Source organism: Heliangelus exortis, chromosome 5, assembly GCF_036169615.1.
Source record: "Heliangelus exortis chromosome 5, bHelExo1.hap1, whole genome shotgun sequence".
NCBI classification, from domain to species: Eukaryota; Metazoa; Chordata; class Aves; order Apodiformes; family Trochilidae; genus Heliangelus; species Heliangelus exortis.
In genome coordinates this window covers 34,664,638-34,687,722 of record NC_092426.1, presented here as the reverse complement: position 1 = coordinate 34,687,722, position 23,085 = coordinate 34,664,638, and the positions used below count along the sequence as shown (strand labels likewise).

The 23,085-nt window shown below is 39.6% G+C and overlaps 1 protein-coding gene across 13 annotated transcripts in view; it reads left to right on the top strand.

Moving 5' to 3' along the window:
* Window positions 1-23,085, top strand: part of MAP3K9 (mitogen-activated protein kinase kinase kinase 9) — a 68,575-nt gene that overhangs the window by 24,951 nt on the left and 20,539 nt on the right. For all 13 annotated transcript variants that reach the window (XR_011726028.1, XR_011726027.1, XR_011726026.1 and 10 more), the window contains exons 3-10: window positions 3,245-3,425; window positions 10,482-10,630; window positions 13,998-14,173; window positions 17,703-17,943; window positions 19,115-19,237; window positions 19,937-20,090; window positions 20,545-20,657; window positions 21,273-22,088. Coding sequence is in view for 3 of the 13 variants with exons in the window: in XM_071744523.1 (XP_071600624.1) it covers window positions 3,245-3,425; window positions 10,482-10,630; window positions 13,998-14,173; window positions 17,703-17,943; window positions 19,115-19,237; window positions 19,937-20,090; window positions 20,545-20,657; window positions 21,273-22,088 (1,953 nt within the window). In the remaining 10 variants the exon portion in view is untranslated. The remainder of the gene's footprint in view (window positions 1-3,244; window positions 3,426-10,481; window positions 10,631-13,997; window positions 14,174-17,702; window positions 17,944-19,114; window positions 19,238-19,936; window positions 20,091-20,544; window positions 20,658-21,272; window positions 22,089-23,085) is intronic.

The window sequence follows — 23,085 nt, the reverse complement described above, 5'->3', positions numbered from 1 at the left end:
CCCTGTGCTGGGGAGAGATTTCTTGCTTGGACCCATCTGGAAGAGGCAAACAGTGATCCACCACCAGTGAGCTCACATTCTGCATGTTCCTGCTGATCCAGCTCTCTTTATCCCCAGTTGCCTGAAAACTGAGCTGCTGAACAGTTTCTCTTTTTAAGTCTGGGAATGTAGAAGATTTTAAAATTTCACTTGCTATGGTATTAAAAAAAAAACAAAACACCTTTATTTCATGCAGGTCTTTGGAATCAACAGTCCAGAATGAGAAGATACGCAGTGTTGGCAGTGTGGATTCTCTATATTTGTGTCTGGATTTTTTTGTTGGGCTGGTTTATTAAAAGCAACTGTTTATAATCTGGCCACTATTAGATCTATTCTGAGTGATCAAATCTGTTCAAAGATGGACAGGTGTGTTAAGTCTGTTAAGTGTAGGGAATACATTCCTTATTGATGTTTTGTATTGTGGTAGACTGATATGAGTGTCCAAGAAATAGCAGTTGCAGAAGAGAACTGGAACTCAGATTAGTAAACAGGAGACAATAACTGGTTGTAGATAAAGCTCCCAAGCAAAGGGGACTGTTGATTAACACAAATAAAATGTGTTTGCAGTGTCCTAGCAACCTGCCTTGTTCTCCATAAATGAGATTTTAAAGGAGGAAACTGAAATGAGTTAATATTTTGCCTCTTTATAAGGTTCTTCATTGAAATCCAAGCAAATGCAGGAGGAAGAGTCAAGGTTTTCAGTCTGAAAATCTGATAGGTGAGACTCTTAGCAGTTCCAAGTGAGTCTGTTGATACTGACCCAGGAGAAATGAAACTGAAGCTCTAGAGAGATATGTCTCTTAAAATTAATTTTGACAATTTTGAGTTGCAGGGTTACTACAAGGAAGGGGAGGCAAGAATGTAACTAAGGAATCAAGGACTTGCAATAAACCCAGATTTTTCATTGCCCTTCTTTGTGGTCTTTTGTCATGGTAATTCAGCACACTTAGCCTACATCTGACAAAAGAACAAGTTCAAGGATACAAAAGGTCTGTGTAAGTACTAATTATTTTCTTAGAACTTAATACAAACCAAGGTAATTAAATTTAAATAATCTCTTGCTGGGAAGATATGTGCAACCCAACTGTGATATCTGACTTTGTCCTGTTGCTGAGCTCATTCAAGCAGAATCTGGTTACCTCTTGAACTGCAAATTTGCTTGTTGCTTCTTGTGCTTATGGCAGAAAGAAAAAAAACCGTGTGCTTTCTTGTTTCTAAGTTTTACTTTACCATTACAGTTCCACTGCATATCTCTATATTACTGCATTTAAATTTAAAATGAGATTATATCATTTTGCCAGCTCTTTAGGCAAAATGGGTACATGCTAGGAGGGGAAATGTAGAATTTGTGTGTTCTAGGAAGTTTTTCACTCTTGCAGTCAATGAGTAACTTGTTCACCCATTTCTTTTAGCACTTACTCAGCTGCTATAAAGAAGGGAAAAAGTTCAGTTTGCTGGAAGCAGCAGCACAAAAAAAGCCTTCTTCTGTGCCTTTGTTTCATGTGGTGGTTGTGTTCCACCCTGAAGTGTGGCTCTACATGTGTTTTTGCCCAGTTTAAGAGAATAGTAACATGAGGCTTCCCACTCCTTCCTCTGCAGATAGGAAAATGGACTGTTGAATGTGTTAGGAATTTTGTGAAAGAAGCAAGAAGTTCATACACAGCTTTACTTAGTGCACAAAAATCTTTATTAAAGCAGTATTTTGTGAATTCTGAAGCCTTGTGGAAAAGGGTAGCTGACTTTTTTATTACGTTCTCAGAGAATAGACAGGTTTTCAATAAAGCAAATCCATCATTTGAACATTTAGATCTGTATTACCTATGCAGAGGGCTCGAATAAGACTTCTGATTTTTATTTAATGGAAAATACAATTTTGATTATTGGAGGGAAGTACAGGAATGAACATAAGCTACTTTTTTTCCAAAAAAATGTTAGCTTAAGATTTATACTTAACACAATGAATGACTGAATTTAATGAATGACACTGACAGATATTAATTCACACACACCTACATAAAGAGGGGCAAAAAAAAATCCTCTTGTTTTCTAAGAACTTGTATCTGTAATGGGATTAGAAATAAAGTAGATACATAGTGATGGTGTACTAGTGTACTATGGTGTATTTACTGCCTTTTGCAGTAAAGTTGTTGGACTAAGTAATGCAAATATTTTTTTTCTTTGCAGCTCTTTACAAAGTGTCTGAAAACAGTTTCATGGGCTTATGGCTACATTAGTTATGGAAGCTTAGTGCCTGTTATATTCTGTTGCTTGGTATTGCATTGCTGGTGCAACTTGTGTGGTCACTTTAGATAAAGAGGATGAGGAGGTGGTGCTGCTAAAGCAGGGTGGGTGCTCTCAGCCCCTGGTTTACACACTCACTTCACATTGGTGTGACAATACAGCTTTTGGGGTAAAGAGGAGTATGTGTCTTAGGACAAAACATTCTTGAATTCTGACTCAAGGTTTTTTTCCCAGTTCTTGGGTATAAACTCCATTGCCACTGAAACATGGTAGAAACTTCAGCAGCTTCATTAAAAAAATTAGTTTCATAATGATGCGTGAGGGAATCTATTACATGGTGGTGTATATAAAGTCTGGAATTGAACATGTTATGACCCTGCTCTGGCAGGGGGGTTGCACTAGATGATCTTTTGAGGTCCTTTCCAACCCCTATCCTTCTGTGATTCCATGATCATCAATCTTTTTTTTTTTTTTTTGTGACATGGGAGTGTCTTGAGTGCACAGATCTTCCACTCCTGAAAGTTTACATGAAAGGTGTATCCAGCTTGTGTGTGTATCTGGATTTAAAATAAATTAAATCCTCTCAGCAGTTCAAGAAGATGCTATTATTGGCTTGCTGAGAGAGGATTAATTTGGAAAAGTCTTCCCTTATCTGGATTTCTAGAAGCTACAGTGGTTCACTTCTTAGCAGAGAACTGTTATACAGAAAACCTAGAGGTGCTGTATGAAATAACTGTTATCTCTTTCTTCTCTGGGGCTTGGTAACTTGGTTCGATTTGAAGCTATTTGCTCAACAGCTGCTCATTTGCCAGATGAAGGGTTCAGCTTGAAATAACTTGCAACAGTGTGGTCTGTTTGAATGACTAAAAGTAGGGACAAGCATGAAATTTGGGGGATCTTGTGCAAAAACACTACCTTCACTCTGCGTACCTTTTTATTTCTCCTCCGTTTCCCTTTTCTCCAGTACTGATACTCGAAAAGGTGGAAAATGGAGATCTGAGCAACAAGATATTGAAGATCACGGATTTCGGCTTGGCCAGGGAATGGCATAAAACTACCAAAATGAGTGCAGCTGGGACATATGCCTGGATGGCTCCCGAGGTCATCCGCTCCTCCATGTTCTCCAAAGGCAGCGATGTCTGGAGGTATTGATTTGGCATTAAATGACTGGATACTAAAGAATAAGTAGACCTGCCAGGAAAACACTTTTATGCTTTAAGAATGAGTTATGGTGAGCCAAATGATAAAATTCAGGTCTTAGAAAAGCTTTATCCACCAGTTTGGCATCTGTCAGACTGCTTTGTGTTAACTGCAAACATGTGTTTTGACTGTAGAAGGTGGTGAGCCAGCTCCTGCATGCCTCTAGATTTCTGGTGTTCTCTAAATTTACATTCTGGTTATCCTGGGATTCCTAATTCCACTTACCTCTGCTTTATCTAAATCATACTTTTTGTGCTTATTTGGCTATTGGCTGATGTAATCAAAGGCCATGAAACAGTGGCTCAAGTACTTGAAATTGCTATTTTTTTACTGCTTTGCCAACAGTAAGATAATGTCATGTTTTGGTCATTCTTTATCACTGATGTATGTGTTCATAACACAACCATCAACTGCATGCAGTTTTAGTCTGAATACAATGTTTTTTCACTTTCATAATAATCTTATTATTACCACTCCTTTAGTCTTTCACATAAAATAATAAATCTCTTCTCTAGGTCCATCTGAGTACTTTATGCATAAGGACTGATTTGCATGTTTTTTCTTCTCTGTTCATGCACTGGGAATTTTGTTTATAAGAGCTCCTTTGGTGGGGAGAGTAAAAGAGTTGACTCATTGACTTCCAGCAGCTGAGTTTGAGCATGATCATTAAGGGAACTGGTGAATCTACTATTCAGTAAATAGCTCTAGGACGGTGACTTTTCTGGACAGGAAGTGACACAGGAGAAGTACTGAACTCTTGAAACAGATGAATTAGATGGAATTTTGTGTTTCCTGTATGGAGAAGAGGGTATTGAAATGTCAGGATGACTTGACCTTGAGAGCAGTAAGATTGTCATTGGTCAGTATGCTCCCACACAAGTGCATGCTGTGAAATATATCACGATAAAGAAATATCCCACTGGCAGAATTTTCTGTCTGTTACGCAGAGACTTGATGGTATTTTAATTTTCCTTATCCAGTTTTACTGAGTAGACAATGTTTTGCCTTGTGATAAGTCTGTGAATTTGTATTTTGCACATTAATGATCAGAATAAAGTTCTGTTGGTAATAGAATATGGTAGTGTTTGTAGTTAACCTGAGATGAGTTGAGGAAGAACTGAGCTTCTGTTCTGAGAGAAGTCTGAGATGAAAACCTCAAGGCTGTGCACCTTTTAAGAGCTCATGGTGACAATACTTATTTGTGCATGGCTTGTTAAGCTCAAATCTGAATTTGCTTTTCTCTGAAGCAGTGCCAGGAGTAGCCTTTAAAGGTAACCTGGGGAAGAAGGAGTAGGGAAGGTAGAAACTAGGGGAGGAAGAAACAATTTTCCTATGATTGTAATTTTAGTAATTCAGGCATGCTGAGAACAGATCAGTAGATGTTCTATGCTAGTTTGACCTCATTTTAAGAAAGGTAAGAGTTGATAGGTCATTTTTTGATTTTTGTGAGGGTAGCTCGAGTGTCTCTAAACCTGTGCAAAAATATCAGTTTGGTTGTTGGCTTAAGAACTGGAAATCAATTCAGGACATGAGGACTGTAAATCACTCACATTATCTGTCAGTTCTTCACAAGATCATATTTTAATTTTAAAATTCCTTCATCACTTTCCATGAAAACAATTTGAGTTCCCCTCAGCGCTCTTCCTGAAACAGAGGGTTATCACAATTCAGAGAGTTGTTGTACTGTCTCTGAATATGCTTTCCCTCTCTGGTGACCAAAATCTTGAGTCATAGTAAATAAGCTGGAAAGAAAGCAGTGTTTGAAGCATGCATACAGAGGGCAAATACTTGCCAGTGCAGTCACTACTACTGTGTCAATGATTCTAAGCACTCCATTTTACAAGTGCAGTCATGGACTTGGGTAACAAAACCTGTCCCCACCCAAGGATGCAACTTGAAATTCTTACCCAGATGAACTTTTTCATCCTGTTAGACTTGCCCCTCTTCTTGCCCACTTCAGCCTCTTGTGTAATCACTGGAGTTGAGGGAGTTTCTTGCCTGGTAACCTTCCAGTTAATCTTGTGAAGCAGCAACAGAATTGGCTGTCTTTGTTCCTAACATTCAGAAACCCTTTTATTTCAACACCTTTTCTGTAGAGCCTGGTAGCTGAATTGTTGCCCAGCTTTTCAACAGAATCTTGTTCTGCTTGTGTTCTCACTGCACAAACAGGTAAAGATGGTGTTTGCCAGGACTGAAATTTACTGAATCAATATTATCTCACCATAAAATACTCCATGCAATTCCTTCCAAAACAAGTACCAAGAGCCATTTAACAAACTCAATCTGTATTTTTTGTCCCACTTTAAAGAAGGGTTGGCAAAGAAATAAGAAGGCTGAGGACTGCTCCCACACACTGCTGTCTTACCACCAGCATCTGAGCGACTGTATAGCTTATTGATAGTAACAATACTTAACAAATCTTGCTAGTGAAAATTTGTTGCTAAGAACTTTGCTCTACTGTACACACAAGCTTTTAGATACGCGACCGAAAGCTTGTGCTTAAATTTCAGAGGACAAAGAAGCTACAGTTTTATTTAAATAAAAATTCCCGTAAAAGTTCCTGTAATTCCATTTTTGTGTTTGAGAAGTGCAGATTTGCTTTGCATTTGCAAGGGTTAGATCAAAGCACAGTTCTTTTGCAGTACTGTACAACAAGCTGATTTAGTAAACATATAATTCAAACTTTCCTGTAATTTTAATTCCTTAAATGTATTTCTTGTTTGCTGGACACTTCATTTTTGGCTGGGGCTGCTTAAAGGACAATTGTGCTGCCAATATAATTGGTATGCAGAAGATAAAGCCACCATACAACCTTCATCTGAGTCCCCTGTGTTTCTTAATTTAATGCTGTTAAGATGTATCTACTCTGAGACCAGTGAAATCATTATGATTTTAATTTTAGGAATGGAATACCAGAACTACCTAAGACAATCTGATTAGCAGATCAAGATGTTTGTTATTCAGTGGTGGGCAAAGGAACTTCAGTCATTAGAATATTTCATTTGAATCAAGTATTGGCAAGCACTTCCATACACATCTGACTGCTTGCAGGCTTCTGCAGGCTTCTGTATGAAGTGAAGTCCTGGCAGACCTTCAGTACCTGGCAGATAAGTGTTGACTGGTAATACTGGGAGAAGCTCATGTGGGAAAAGTGCACACAACTGTTGTGAAATAAGCAGGAAATGTTATCTCTGAATCTACCAGTCCAATAGCATGCAGAATATTAGTAGCTATTAAAATGAAGTTTGTTTTCTTTTCTTAACAAAAGTAACATTTTCATCTTTGATATTGCTGGGATCTCCCTTCTCAAGGAAAGTGCAGAGATGAGCAACTTAGGGAGGTGGAGAAGATGAACCTGTGGTGCAAATGACACTGAACAGTGAGAAGTGGTTACTGTTTCTTTTCTAAGTTCACAGACTTGCAACGCGTGCGGCAAAATTACATGTGAAATCCTGCAGACCTCCAGCTTCCTTCCCTCTGAAAATCCAGTGTTAAAGGGCTTAAGTGATTACTGGCTCTCTGGAAGATGGTTAATTATTCATACAAGTGTCAGTTGACTTGTATGAATGGTCTGCATCACGAGTCATTTTGTAATTCAAGTCCACAAATTACTGCTGGAAGAGGAAAAATAAAAAGAAAAAAAACCCAGAAAGTTTGGCCACTTTTTCTTCTTCCCTGTTGAGAACAAGCAGAGGCCCTGTGCCTTTTTTATATAAATCTCTTGTCTCTGGCTTTTTCCCTTTTTAATTCTCAATACCCTGCTTGAGAGTTAATGGCTAACAGAGGCTCTTCAGTACCTCTTTTGCTGTTTAATCACTTGGCTTGATTGTTTTTCAAATGCCACAAAGCAGTGTATCCACAGCCCTGTGAAACATTATTCTCAGCAGTGAACTGTAAGTACATGAGGAGGTGACATTGCTTTGTTAGAAACAAAGTGACATTTCCTGCAATATATACTTCTAGTGCCTGTTAGAACTGTTCCTTTCTCTTTTAAAAAGTACCCTATGGAAGATATGCTTGGAGCATAACAGTAGTGCTTTCCTTACCATTTCCTTACCATCAAGACAATTGTTTTACCTAGCAGTTGTGGTAAGTAATAACACAACTCTTTGATAGTTTTTCCTACTTTTTGGTATCAACACTTGCATCCAAACTAAACATGAGTGATCCATCAGATTTAGTCAGACCAAATAGACATTCAATCTATTATTTATTCTCCTTTAGTGTCTTATGAATCCTATGAAGCCCAAAAGAAAAAGGCTCCTGTTAAACTCCTGTTTATTTTTTGTCAAAAGAGGCTCTTGATACAGTAAGAGAGAGACAACCTTGATGGAAAGAAATAATCAGCTGTAATTTTTATATCAAGGGTATTGACTTCATAGCAAAAGTTGAAAAGATTGTATAGGTGGGGAAAAAAATGTGATATTTTGCTTAATAAAGTAAGCTGTCATAGCAGCAAAAGTGAGATCTCTAGTAACTGAAATTCTATATCTGAATAGGAAAAGTAGTATTAAATTGCTCAACTAGGGGGGCAGGAGTTGAATTTTAAAAACTTCACAGAGTGAGGGGTGGGTTGCAAGAGTACATACAGGCTGTGATAGTGAAATGTTCTTACTCCCAAGTGGATAGGGCAGCTTTTTCTTTGAAAGAAGGAGAGATTAGGCTTGGCTTCTGAAATGACTCTTTCATGGAGCAGGTATTCAGGGAACTTTGAGGAAGAGAAGCAATTTTTCATTTGGTCTTCAGGTGTCCTTAGAAAGCCTTCAAAATAATACCGTGTGATGACTGTGGTCAAAATATATTTACTTACATTCAATATCTTTGCAAGAGAGCAAATAAGAAAAGTTGGTTCATTAGAGTAGTGTTTAATTTCAATCGAAGTAATGACATCATTGAGAAATTTTGTGTAAAAAACCAAAAAACACGCCCCCAAAAAAGACAACCAAAAAAGCCCAACAAAAACCCAAGCCAAAACAAAAAACCCAAACCAAACCAAAAGCAGCAAAAAGGGAACATGCAACATCAGTATCTTTTAAGACCACTATGCTAGAGCTCAGAGCAAGTGCATAGGGAAGACTTCAAATGAATGAAGAAGATGTAGAAGAGGCTTCTGGAAGACATACTTCAAAAAGTTGAAGCTCTGTGTGAATAAGGAAAATTAGACATGCCCTTAGGTGCTGGCAAGGTGAATGTAAAACACTTAAGAAGATTGCAAGGGTTTTGAGGAGAGCTTTTGAGCATAGCACAGGTGAAAACTCCATGGGAGAACATATGACCCAAGGTTACCAAGATTACAAGAATGCAAAGAAGATATGGTTATAGCAGAAAAATCTATGTAAAAGTGACTTGTATCTGCTAGAATGGAGCAAAGAAATGCTTTCTAAACTGAAAATGGCTTTTTAAGGGAGCCAAGCTGGTTAACATTTCATGCTGAAGTGCTATCCAGAGAGGTGTTAAACCTGATGAAAGGAAGAGTAATAAAATGTTGGGATTTACAGTCACAACCACGAGAGGGGCAGCTGAGTTAATAGCTGTGCTATTAACCTGTTACTTAAAGCTACCATAATACCAGAGAAATGGGAGGCAGCAAACATGATAGGTTTTAAAAGAGCTTCATGAGGATCAACAAATATGATTTTCAGTTCCACTAAATGGTAGAAACAGCACCAAAAAGCAGGGAGCAGGTGGACATATGACCATATTTGGGGAAAAGTCAACTTTTGTAATGGAAATCCTATCTTATGAAAAAAGAAATTCTTTAAGTTAATGAGTATGTGGACAAAATTGCTTATACATACTTGGAGTTATGAAAATTTGCAATAGGATGTTTTGTCAAAAGCCTTTAAAGAAAATAAATTGATGTGGGAAAACATGGCAAGTCTGTCTCCCATCACTTAGTTGATTTTCAATTACTAAAGGAATTATTTTTCTTGGTGCAAAATTCTGTGTTCAACGTAATAATAAGTGATTTGAAAAAGCAATGTACATGGTTACATAACATTTTTTGGAGATACTGAGTTACTCAGGATAAAAAAAATTTAATCTGCAGAGAGCTGAGGAAAAGTTTTACTATCTTGAATGATAAAACAGATGAAATAGTCATAAATACAAAATAGTACCCATGAGAGAATTTTCTCAGGTACAGTCATAGGCTCTAAAATTTACTATTATGGTTCAGTAAGAACCTACATATTTAGGTTACAAAATGAGTAACCTAGCTTACTTTGTAACAGGTCAAAAAGGCAAATGGCAAATGAAATTTTAATAGAAAAGAAATAAAGAAGAGGAAATACTGTGATTCTCCCCGTATTTTTAAAACTTTGTGATTTTTAGTCATTCCAACATAAAAGGTTTGAAAGGAATGAGGTGGTACAGAGGATGTGAAGGTCAATGGAAGACATGAAATGTGGAACTTAGTAGTGGATTCTAAATGGGTTCAGAAGAGAATAAGACAGATCAATGGAAAAAAAACCTTTCAGTTCACTAAATATGAAGAAGCAGTTTTGGGTTACCTTTCCAGAGAGAATTTTCTGAGAATGTATTGTTAGTCCTGCATCTTGGGGGAACTCTTTCTGTAACTTCTTAGTTAATATTTCATAGAAAATCTTAAGAACAGTTTAATTCTAAAGAAGCATTTTTAATTTATTTTTAAAAACCACAATGCATGAAACAACCCTCCTTCACATTTTTCAGTTTCACTGGGTTCTGGTTTGAACTTTGCCAAATTAGTTAGAAGATTTATGCTAATATTTTTCAGATTGTCCTAGTTTTCTGGAGGGAAGATTATTCTTGTCTAAAATATGAAAATGGCATCTTGTTTCAGGTTTATTAAAAAAGCAGGTAAAATAAGGCACTTTGCCAGCCATGATAAGCTTGTCCAGAGAACTGCAGTTTCTTCAGTATACCAGACTCACCCTGATAGGTTCAGGTACTGTCTTGTGGCTTAACAGAGAGCATTAAAATCATATAACCTGTTCTCTTCTCTGTTTTTTTCCTGGTAGTTATGGTGTGCTGCTCTGGGAGCTGCTGACAGGAGAAGTACCATTCCGAGGAATTGATGGTCTTGCAGTAGCATATGGTGTTGCCATGAATAAACTTGCCCTTCCAATCCCTTCCACTTGTCCAGAGCCTTTTGCCAAACTCATGGAAGGTAAGCCAGCTGGGATGTCAATATTGTTTGTCCTCTTTATAAAATGCTCCTGATCATTGTCTCTCCTTGTGTTGGTTTTGATACTTGAGCACAGATTTCTCACGTGGCTTTATTCAGTGGTGCAAATTATTATGGGTGCTAGGCTTGGCTCTTGGTGTGCTGCAACAGTTATTCTGTTGCAGGAGTATTGAATGAAAGAAATTTCTCTGCCAGTTTTTGTCAACTGGGTTTATTGGAAAATTGGGGTTATTGCTGTCATCATCTAGCTTGTTTTCTAGTAGTAAAAACTCACCACACCAAAATATCACATATTTTGGTCTGCTTTAAGCTTCTGAAATCTTCAACTTGTTTTGAAATTCATAGCTTGAACATCTTGCAGTTGATTAGCGATGCAAGTTGATCCTTCTGATGTTTCTGGAAGAGAGCATAAATGTGGCTTTGAAACTGAAAAACAAAGAATTTTCAGTCACAACGATGCAGTTTTCTGCTTTGTGTGTGGAGATAGTCCATGCCCAAGGTGGGCTACATATGGATGAAATAAATATAGAACTTTTGTTATCAGATTGTGATATTATTGTCATGATTAGAAAGGATTCAGTCAGGTAGCACCTGTGTGACCTACTCTGCTGTATATTGCAACTACTGGCACATCTGAGCTTCACTTTTTCCTCCTTCCTTCTCTTCTGATTTCACAGTAGTACCTTGAATGTTTTTTTCAAAATTCCCTGTTCCCAAAGATTTCCAGATGCTTATATGTAATAAGTTTTTTTGTAGCTATCTGGCACAATGAAAAACTGAGGTAAAGGGAAATAAAACTTGTGTTACAGTCTTAGTGATGGAAAAACAAATCTGAACATAGAACTGATAGACTGTAGCCTCTGGTGGTGTTTTTAGCCTTAAGAAAGGAACTGGGTTCATGCAAGAAAATGTTAGGGGGTTTTCTGCTTTTAGAATACTTTTTTTTTTTCTGTAGGTAACAGACTTGAGTCACACGTAAGACTTAAGTCAGGGATATTAGCTGGGAAACAACGTAAACCAAGAAACTGAATTTGAAACCGTTTAGAAACTTGTAAGAGCAGTTTATTTTGATGGCTTCCTAAAACAAGGACCTTGGATTTCTGAAATACAAGTGAACTGTTTGCTACTGGGTTTAAAAATAATGCCCTCTATTGGGAAAGTCTGGTAGAGCCACATGGCCTGAGCTTGAACCCAGCAGCCCAGGGGTGGGCATCCCACGTGGCTTTGGAACGCTTGGCTTCTCCATGTGCAGGGGGAGAAGAGAAGAAGAAAACAATTACTTTCTGCCCCTTCACCAAAACTGTTTCTCAAACAGTCTGTTTCCCCTCTTGTTCCCCTAATGCTGCCTTTGCTTTTGAATTACTGCCCTGGTGGTCTTCAGTGAGACAACAAAGCTGAACTTTCCCTCTTTACAGAAGAGTCTTGTGTGCTACAACTGTCCTCATTAGTGCAAACAATAGCAGATCCAGGCCTGGGAAAATTAAAGCCACGGGCCACCTGCATGCTTATCCTGGTCACCCATTCATGGATTTGGCTGGCCACAGCATTTTGTTTTACTTTGGGTCATGTTTGCTTTTGCTGTGCTTAAAACCTGGGGTAAAGAGGCAGGGATTATGGCACTGGCAGTCCAGCTGCCTTGCCCATTGCTACTAATTGGTCATCAGCAGGGGACCTTCAGAGCACTTGAACATTCTCAGGTCTCTGTTTTGATTAGAGAAGCAATTTGAAATCCATAAACACAAATGTGTTCCAGCTTCTGCCTCCTGGAACTTGGTTGTCTGCTTATTTACCAGCATCTTGATACCAACAGTTTTGAGACCAAAGCTCCCAAATGCAAAATCTTTGTAATGCTAAAGTCAAAAACTTGCACATCCAATCCTCAGCAGTCAGGTGGGATTTATTTTTAATTACATCTGCTCCCTTGTGTATTTCAATCCACAAAACTGATGAATGAGTGTCTTTTAGGATGTCACCAAATTTTTTTAAGAATGTTCCCTTTTTTCCAGCTGTAAGGATTAGGAAACTTTAGAATGTATTTGTAACTCTTGTCTCATGCTGCAGCAATGTGTGTCTCTAATGCAGTGACCATTTGGAACAATAATAGTATGAGCATATTGAGGGGGGCTCACGTGTTAGTTTCTTCCATTCATTCACAAATGCTGTGTACCTTAGAAATGCACTTGAATGCTAAGTTTTTCTGTTTGGTTCTTCTCAAATGTTGTCATGCAGTGTTAGAACAGTACTAAAGAGTACAAGGATACTTGTTTGAACAAGAGCCTGTGTAAGTGCCAGTATGGGATAACACAGAATGAGAAAATGATGTTTTCTGAAGGAGTAAGGGGGGACAAAAAAAAAAAAAAAAGTTTAAGTACGAGGCAGACTGAATAAGAATTTCCTATTCAGAAATGTTAAGTCAAACATTTTGACTTAGTGGCTTTTTAAAAACATGTTCTTAATAATTTCATAGCTTTGAGATATTACTTTATACCGTTTTCTATTTCCATTTCTGTTTTCAATGGTTGATTCCTGTCACAGTAATTGGAATACTTTTTTGTACTTTTGCTAGTTGAGTTGCCTTCAGTGGTGAGATACCTTAAATTCTGCAGTTTGAGAGTTCAGTAATTGGGTAGGTCATTGCATTAAATAGTAAATCTGCTGTTTTCTCTGTAGGTTCTCTTAAAAAGAAAAAAGCCATAAAAAACCCCCCACAACAATTAAGTATTAAAAAAGAACCCTTAAAAATAAGAAAAGTCCGTATGTCCTATTTGGTGTCATTTACTTGAATATCGAATCCCAAACAAGTTATGCCCAGTCTGATTTGAAGGAGAGATTTTCAGCTCTGTGGAAGAGATTCATAATGACTCAGCTTAGTTTGACATTAGAAGGAACTCTGATAGATAACCTTCTGGAGTATGGCTGTTAACTCTGTAGTGTGTGATAAAAGAGCTGTTCACAAGAGTCTCACACAGTATCTCCACTCTGTAAGCACACACAACTTAAAATATTTTTTAAAAAATTCAATTTATGCCTTAAATATTTGCTTGAAAATGCAACTTTCTATAAAATCACTGAATCTCTGTTTTACTTGGCACAATATTGCAATAAACCTAGAGACCAGGTAGTCCAAGATGTTAAGTGATGTTGGATATTCTGTAAGCACGAAAGCCTGAATTCCATACTTGACCCATTATCTGACAATGGTCAATGCAAGTGGGAAAGGAGAAAATGGGAATGTACAGATAATGTACATGCCACTCTTAGCCACTGGGGATCAGTAAAGTACTGCTCATCCTCTCAAACCTCCATCCTAAGAGATGCTTAACAGCTGCTTGTCTTTGTCCTGTTCTAGATTGTTGGAATCCTGACCCACACTCACGACCTTCCTTTGCCAGTATCCTAGACCATCTTACTGCCATAGAAGAGTCTGGTTTCTTTGAAATGCCCAAAGATTCCTTCCACTCCCTGCAGGAAGACTGGAAACAAGAGATCCAAGAGATGTTTGATCAGCTCAGAGCCAAAGAAAAGGTAAATAGAGGAAAACGCTCCATGCTTGCGCTCACTGGATTATAATTTTCCCATTTAATAATTCAAAGAGGGCATCATTTAATGCATCCCAGAGTTAATTTGGTATGTGATTGACTGTTGGTTTAATTGTTGGTATGAAATAATACAGTGCAATCACTAAAGTAATATTTTTCTAAGTTGACAGTCTCTTGCCTGAAAAGAAATTTGTCATAATCAGATAACTTGATTTGAGCTCCTAAATTGGGTTTAGGAGGCAGAAAGGGAAAATCTTCATCCTTGTGGGGATGTGGGGGAAACATTGCAACTAAGGAGGAGGAAAAGGCTGAGATAGTTCATGCCACCTTTGCTTCCATCTTTATTTGTCAGATGAACTACACCCAGGGTATTCACACTACTGAGCTGTAAGTTAATCCAGGAGAAAGCAGTTAATGACTGCTATGACACCTGGACACTCACAAGTCTATGGGGCTGAATGGGATCCACCCAAGAGTACTGAGGGAGGTTGCAGAGGAGCTTGTCAAACCACTATCTTATCATTTATCAACAGTCTTGGTTAACAGGGAAGGTCTCATTTGGCAGGAGGCTCATGAGTGTGACACCCGTCTACAAGAAGGACCAGGAGGATAATTCAGGGAACTGCAGGCCTGTCAGTCTGACTACAGTGCCTGCAAAAATTATTGAGAGGTTCTTTCTGAGTGTGCTCACATAGCAAGTGCAGGACAGGCAGGGGATCAGCCAGTGTGGGTTCAGGAAAGGCAGGTCCTGCTTGACCAGCCTGATCTTGTTCTACAGCCAGGTGGATTTCCCTCCACCTGGATGAGGGAAAGGTTATGGACATTGTCTACCTGGACTTCAGTAAAGCCTTTGACACAGTCTCCCACAGCTCTTTCCTACAAAAGCTGGTGGCTCATGGCATAGACATGTAAACTCATCACTGGGTTACAAACTGGATGTCTGAGCCCAGAGAGTTATAGTCAACAGAGATAAATCCAGTTGGCAGCTGGTCACCAGTGGTGTTCCCCAGGGCTCAGGTTTGGGTCCATCCATGTTCAGTATGTTTATCAACAATCTAGATGTAGAGATAAAGTGCTTTCTTAGGAATTTTGCAGACAACATCAAGTTGGGTGGTAGTGTTGATCTGCTTGAGAGCAGGAAGGCTCTGCAGAGGGATCTGGACAGGTTCAATAGATGGGCTGAGGCCAATTTTGTGAGGTTTAATGAGACAACGTGCTGAGTCCTGCCTTTTGGTCACAACAACCCCAACACTACAAGCCTGGAGAGAAGTGGCTGGAAAGCTGCCTGATGGAAAAGGGCCTGGGGGTGCTGGTCCACACCTGGCTGAATATGAGCCAGCAGTGTGCCCAGGTGGCTCAGAAGGCCAACAGCATCCTGGCTTGTGTCAGGAACAGTGTGGCCAGCAGGAGAAGTGATGGTGCCCCTGTACTCAGCACTGGTGAGGCCACACCTCAAATGCTGTGTTCAGTTCTGGACCCTCAGTACAAGAAAGGCATTGAGGTGCTGGAGCAGGTTCAGAGAAGGGTAACCAAGCTGGTGAAGGGTCTAGAGAACAAGTCCTGTGAGGAGAGCCTGGGGGAACAGGCAGATGGGTGTTGGCCTCTTCTCTCAAGTGAACCATGGTAGGACTAGAGGAAATGAAATTGCACCAGGGGAGGTTTAGAGTAAGAGATGAGGAAGAATTTCTTTACCGAGTGGTTAGGCGTTGGAAGGGGCTGTCCAGGGAGGTGGTGGAATCACCATCCCTGGAGGTGTATAAAAACTGTGTAGATGAGGCACTTCAGGATATGCTCTAGTGGGATGGTTGTTTGTTTTGGGTTTTTTTAATTATTTTTCTTGCAGGTGTTGATGGTTGGACACAGTGATCTTAGAGGTCTTTTCCAACCATGACAATTCTGTGAAATGAGACCTTTGGGCAGGGTAGAGAAGTCCTACAAAAGTACTCAAAACATTTTTATTCATATATTATAGTAGTTTTGGAGAAAAACTGCTAATAGGCATTTCCCTACTGCTGTTGTCCCATGGCATAACTATTGGAACAGTTTTTGAAAACCTGAAACTTCAAGATACAGAAGACCAAAGAGTAGTAGCTCGACTGCCCTCAGGTTTTGAGAACTGTATTCCTCTTTAGTGTGGGGAAAGAGATATTATATCCTATTCACCTTGTGGGTAAAATGTACCAAATCTCCCTGGTTATGAGAAAGATAAACAACGTTATTTAGAAATATTTAAAAATGAACCTGAATTTCCTCTGAAGTTTATCTTGAATTCCCCATTTTTACCTTCTGCAGTGGAATTAGCGTGCTGGAGATAATTATTCTGAGTGCTGAATTCTTTTGTCCTTGTGGTGAGAGGAGTTCAGTGAGAAGATATTGTGAGATCTGAAGGACAATTTCAATTGATTCATTTTGTCGAAATATACAATTTTTCGAAAAGTTTGTGCATCTTTATGCTTTATGAGAGCAGCCATGCTTGGTGAAATATGATGGGAATGACCTCTCAGTAATGTCTTCATTTATTTTTGTTAGATCTGTGGTTTTTGCCATTCTGTGATGCATGAGACGCCAATGTTACTTTTAAACAGTTTAAGTCAATACTGAAGTTAACATAGGTACTTACTGAACAGCGTAGCAAGTATTAATTCTTTCAATTTCATGAAGAAAGCTTCCAATATGGGTTCCCATATGCATGGTATTCTTCAGTGGCTCTTGTAAACATGTTTGTGTCAGATACTCAGCATGTTTTCTCATGTCACACTGAATTTAGAACTCAGAACCTTTTCACCAGCTTGCAGAATGGCTGAAGTTGGAGGGACCTCTGGAGGTCATGTGCTTGAAACACCCTGATCAGTCAGGGGTACCTGGTGCCAGTTGCCCAGGACTGTGTCCAGATGTCTTTTGAGGATTTCCCATTGAAGGGAGACTTCACGACCTCCCTGGGCGACCTTTGCCAGTGCTCAGTAATGCCCACAGTAAAAAACCAAAAGTATTCAGAGGGCATCTCCTTCATGGCAGCGTGTCTCCATTGCCACTTGTCCTGTCACTGCTGGAAAAAGCCTGGCTCTGTCTTCCTTGCACCCTTCCTTCAGGATTTTAATATACACTGATAAGATCCCTTTCCGCCACCCAAGCCTTCTCTTTGCCAGGATAAACAGTCCTGTCTCCCTCAGCCCTTCTTTATAGGAAGAAGTCCTATAAAGAGTGCTATAAAGTCCTATAAAAGTGCTCCAGTCTTAGTCATCTTTACTGACCTTTGTTGGACTTTCTCCAGGATGTCCGTGTCTGTCTTGTACTGGAGAGCCCAGAACTGGGCACTGGGATTCCAGGTGTGGCCTCACAAGTGCAAATGTCCAAATTTTAATACTGATATGAGGGGTCTTGAATGACTAGCACAGAAGTTCTTGAGGACTTGTGCTGTGACCACAATCCATTGCAGCTCTACTTTCAGAATAAGTGAGTCTTAACCCAAAGATCACCAAGCAGCTTTTAGTTTCTCCTTTCTAATCTCCCTTCAGGAGCTGCGCACATGGGAAGAGGAGCTGACCCGTGCTGCTGTTGAGCAGAAGAACCATGAGGAGTTGCTCCGAAGGAGGGAACAGGAGCTGGCAGAACGTGAGATAGACATCCTGGAAAGGGAGCTCAACATCATCATTCACCAGCTGTGTCAGGAGAAGCCTCGGGTGAAGAAACGCATGGGGAAGTTCAAGAGAAACCGGCTCAAGTTAAAAGATGGCAATCATATCAGCCTCCCTTCAGGTTGGTGATGTCTTAGGCTGTGTCAGTGTAATGAGAGAAGCTGGTCAAGCTGTAGCTTTGGTAGCTCCTTTCTACTGATAACTTAGGCATTAGAATGTGTTATATGTGTTATATGTGTTTTGTGAAAAACATGCCTCTTCGGAATCAAGAAAGTAAATTTGATGCTCCTGGGGTTAGCATTCCCCAAGGTCCAAGTATGAAGGCCAGAAGTAAATTGGAGATGTTACATGTTTGTTAGTCAATAGCTATATATGATTTGTGGTAAAAATGTTGGTGTTGGACTTTAATACTCAAAATTACCAGTTTAATAAAATGGTGGAGGTTCTTGCTCTGGGAATATTTAACATAATGCTGCAGGAGAAGCCATAATCTACTGGATTTCTTCATACAGGAATCTGAAGGTCATCAGAAATGCATTCATAGCTGTGATACTACAGTTTTACCTTGCTAGTTTATATGTGAATCATATTAACCTCTAATACCACCCTTCTGGAAGAAATGACAAATATTGATGAGATAGCAGGGAAGTTTTCTCTAAAGAATGAAGATGGTGATTTTCAGAAATACTGAATCCTCTGCATTTCTGCTGTGAATTCTGTATAGGGATTCAAATTTATCAAGGAACAGAAGTGTGGGTTTTGTAGTTTCATCACTGCCTCAAGGTTGATATCTTACACTAGATTTTCTCTTTTGGAAGAGACTGTCTGTTCAGAAGAGCAGTGATGCTGAAATGTGCACATTAAATATGCTTTTCTTTAGGTCTACAAACAGCTATTGCTAGTGGGTTTGCTTAGCTTAAGAAAATGTGAGATAAGGTGAAAGGAATTTATACAGGGATATAGTTTGGCATAAATGTCAGTTGACACATGGGCATCTGTGTGTGGATGTATGTCACACATGAACAAGATACTTCATAAGCATGAGTGCACATCTTTGTTCTGAAATAGCTGCTTGTATGACAAGCTGATAGCAGTTAGATGTAAAACTTCATTACTATGTAGATTCTGTAAATTGAATTGTAACTTGTAAATTGTAACTGTAAATTGTAACTTTCTTCGAAAGTTACCATATTGTTATTTGAAAGTTACCATTATTTCATTTTTCTTATTAAGAAATAAGCTGTGTCTCTCTGCTTTTGTTTTGATTTTTTTCTTTTTCTTTTGATAAACAGATTTCCAGCATAAATTCACTGTGCAGGCTTCTCCAACGATGGATAAAAGGAAAAGCTTAATCAGTAGCTGCTCCAGCCCTCCTGCAAGTCCTACCATTATTCCCAGACTCAGGGCCATACAGTGTAAGGAGCTCACTATAGTATTGAATTTGGGAATTTTGCAGTCTGTCAGCGTGGTAAGATGCCAAGATTCCATATCTGGGACAGGACTGTAAATAAATGTTCCTAAAGGTGTTTGATTTGCACTTGGAGAGAAAAGAGGAGTGTATGAGTGATAGGGGGGTAGTGTCATCTTCTTTGGAGTCTGAACCTTACTTACCAAAGTTCTTGAAATAATTCTGTTTGCTTGTATAGAGAAGACATTTGTGAGATGAATAGGTTAAATTTTTTTACTAATTGCAGAACAGATCTGTGAAACATCATTGGAGTGAATTAAGTTTCTGTTGGAAGGAGAGAAAAATAAGAGCACTTGTCATGAAGATAGTGTTCCCATAATAAAACAGGCAGACAAGCATTTGTTAGAAGTATGAAAGGGATGTTAATGTGTTGTGTGTGTATTGGATATCAGGATATTTGTGCATCTGGTATCAAACTGGTAGTTCTAAAAGAGAAACCAGTGTTGGAATAAAGCTGTGAAGTCTATCTAGAGTAAATTTGAAGGGATTGTTCAGTCTGTATTGATTAGTGGCCAGAATTATGGGAAAGAAGCTGGAATGGGTGTTTTAATTGCTAATCGTGTTCCAGCTTATGTTTTAGATGTTTCTCTGGAACCGGTTCTTTAATTTGTGTATCTGTTTTTCTTTCCCATTTTCTACTGTGAAGTGACTCCTGCTGAAAGCAGTAAAACATGGGGACGAAGCTCAGTCCTTCCAAAGGAGGAAGGAGAGGAAGAAGAGAAGAGAGGCCAGAAGAAAAAGGGGCGCACCTGGGGACCAAGCTCACTTTGTCACAAGGAACTAGGTGCAGGAGAAGATGGGTAAGAGAGAGCCAGGAACCAGGCTGGTTTCCAGGTTCTAAAACTGGTTATGAGCTGGCCCTCGGAAGATTTGTCTGTTCTCTTGCAAACACTTTTCTGCTTCCAAATTATTTGAGGTACCAGAGAGTTTCAGAGCAGATTACAAAACTGCATTGCATTCTATGCCTTGTTAGACACCTGGTGCTGACCTGATGCTTTTATTGTCTGCTATTACTTTGGTGTGTATTTGTAAGCAGCAGAACTTCTTAGCTGTGCAGGACCATTTTTGACTTTTTTTTGTACTATAGGTGCTATAAAGATGTTGCAAAATGTCTTTCTATGGGAGGACTTTAAATTAGTATAATAAGAGGTGGATGTATGCATACCCTAAGTAGAGCAATAGAGAACTAAGGAGGGGAGAATGAAACTTGATGGTGAGCACGGTACATTTTCTCCCATTTTTCATCTATTTCAGTTTGAAAGCTCTCGTAGAAGGATACAAACAATGGTCATCCAGTGCACCAAACCTTGGGAAGATCCAGAGAACTGCACCTGCTTTTCCAGGATTCACCAGCTTAGCAGAGATGGGTAAAGGAATTCCCTCGACTCAGTATTCTTATCCCTGCTTCAGTTCACATTTGAATGAACCTCACCTTTCCTAACCTAGTACTTTATAGCACTGTTCTAATTTCAGTAGTATTTTTTTTCTTTGCAAATTTAATACTTCTGGATTTTCTGTTTACCCATCTGCTTGTGCTTCTGGTCTGCCATGCTGACAAACTTCTCTTCATTCTCCTCTAACTCCGTGCTACCTCTGAACTCCTTTCCTGTTAATGATATTTACATGTGCAGCATGGTTGCACATTTACTTGTGAGGGGAGACCCTTGTTTTCCTACCTTTTGCTCCTCACTCCCAAACATATAAATTTACTCTAGAATTGAGGTAGACACCGCTACTGAAAAGCTGTTCTTCAGTTGGTTTCAGACAGTTGAATGTGATTTCTTCTACTTTGACAGCATTTCCAGCCTATCTGCTTAGAGGCAATAGCCTATGGGTATTTGTTAACTGATGACTCATCCTTGCCATGAGAAGGACAGTTTCATCTTCTGAGGGGACATTTAATTTTCATGTATATTTGTAAGACAGTGAAATTTGCCAGGTGTAAATGTACATCCACGCAAAGTTTTTAATTTGCTTTCCAGATGATGAAGACAGTGAATGTCTGAATGGAGAGGGAAAAGTGCACCCTTCACCCGGGCACAACCAGTCATACCTCTGCATCCCATTTCAGAAGAATGAAGACTGGGAGGGCCCTTCTAGTGATGCCAACGAGGAGGCCACCCCTGTCAACTCTGCTACCAGCACTCCGCAGCTGACACCCACCAACAGCCTCAAGCGTAGTGGCTCCCACCACAAGCGGTGCGAGGTGGCGTTGCTTGGCTGTGGAGCTGTGCTGGCTGCTGCAGGCCTGGGGTTTGATCTCTTAGAAGCAGGGAAGTGTCAGCTGCTGATTGAGGAGGAGCCAGAGGCACCCAAGGAAGAGAAGAAGAAGCGTGACAGCATTTTCCAGAGAACGGGACGCCCACGCAGGAGCACCAGTCCACCTTCCCGGAAAATCTTCAAGAAAGAGGATCCCATGTTGTTGCTAGGAGAGCCATCCACATCCCTCACCCTTCTTTCCCTGTCTTCCATTTCCGAATGTAATTCTACCCGCTCCCTGCTGCGCTCAGACAGTGATGAGATTGTGGTGTATGAAATGCCTGTCAGCCCAGTGACAGTCAAGGCTCCCTTGCCAGCCATTACCAACCCACTTGTCAACGTTCAGATCGAGAGGTTCAAACAAGACCCCAACCAATCCCTGACTCCCACACACGTGACAGTCTCTTCCCACAGCCAGCAGAGCGGGCACAGGCGCACGCCTTCCGATGGGGCCATCAAAGGGAGTGGACTGGTTGTCAATGGGTGCCCAACCAGTGGATGCCCTTCCAGTAGTTGTTTAACTGGAGCACTGGGAGCAGGTAGGTTTTCAGCCATCTTTCTTTTCCTCTTTATTCTAAAGACCCAAAAAAGCATCATTATTTTTTAGGAAGCAAACATGTTGCTTGTATAGGATCCATTGTGATGGCCAACCCGCAAGGAGAGCCTATGGATGCTATCTTTACACAAGTAATGAAGAGAATAATGCAGTAATGGTTTCTGTTTCAGCATCCCTGTGCTAAGGAACTTTCTCTACTCCTCTGTGCTGTGAAGCAGAGTTATAGTATTTTTTCTTAGACAAAGGTGGTACCAAAGTACCAATATTGCACATTTTCAGCAGCTTCTTGGATTCCATCTCTGTTGCCTTTATACACTTGTGTTTGCTGTTACAATTTCAAAGTAAATTCTGATCTTGAAGGCAATGAAAGCTGGATCTCTAAAGCAGTTTGGGGTTGTGCCACTCTTGCTCTTATCTCTTTGCAAGCAAGATATTCCTGGATACGTAGTATTCCCACTATTGCAGGCTTTAGGGAATGGCTGTGACTTGATAACCTAAAAAATGTTTTCCTGTTTTCTTGTTCCAGTAATTCAGGGGAAAAAAGAACTAAAATAATAAATTCAAATCTGATTTAATTAGACTTTTCCCAATGGTAAAACAAAATGTGAGGCTGTCTGTTTAATGGCAGTCTGCAGAAAAATGTAGGTTAATACAGCTGAGAGCATGAAAATTTAAAAAGGATGTTGTGATGTTTTTTGTTTGTTTGTTTGTTTGTTTGTTTAAAAAAAAGTAACATCCAGATCAAAACAAAATCCAAACATCATCTCTCTACCCCCAAAGGAAAAAAAACCCAGGAAGATTCCCCAGTAGGGAGTGTTAAATACCTCTTCCAGGAAACTGGTTCTGTTTACTGCAAGCAGGTGTCACATCCTGCTGTGCAAGTGTCTCCCTGTTCCATTCAGGCTGTTAATGTGTAATGTGCCCTCTGAAGCATTTGGAGAGTCCTCACCTCTGGTAGGAGGTCAAATCTATGCTTCCCA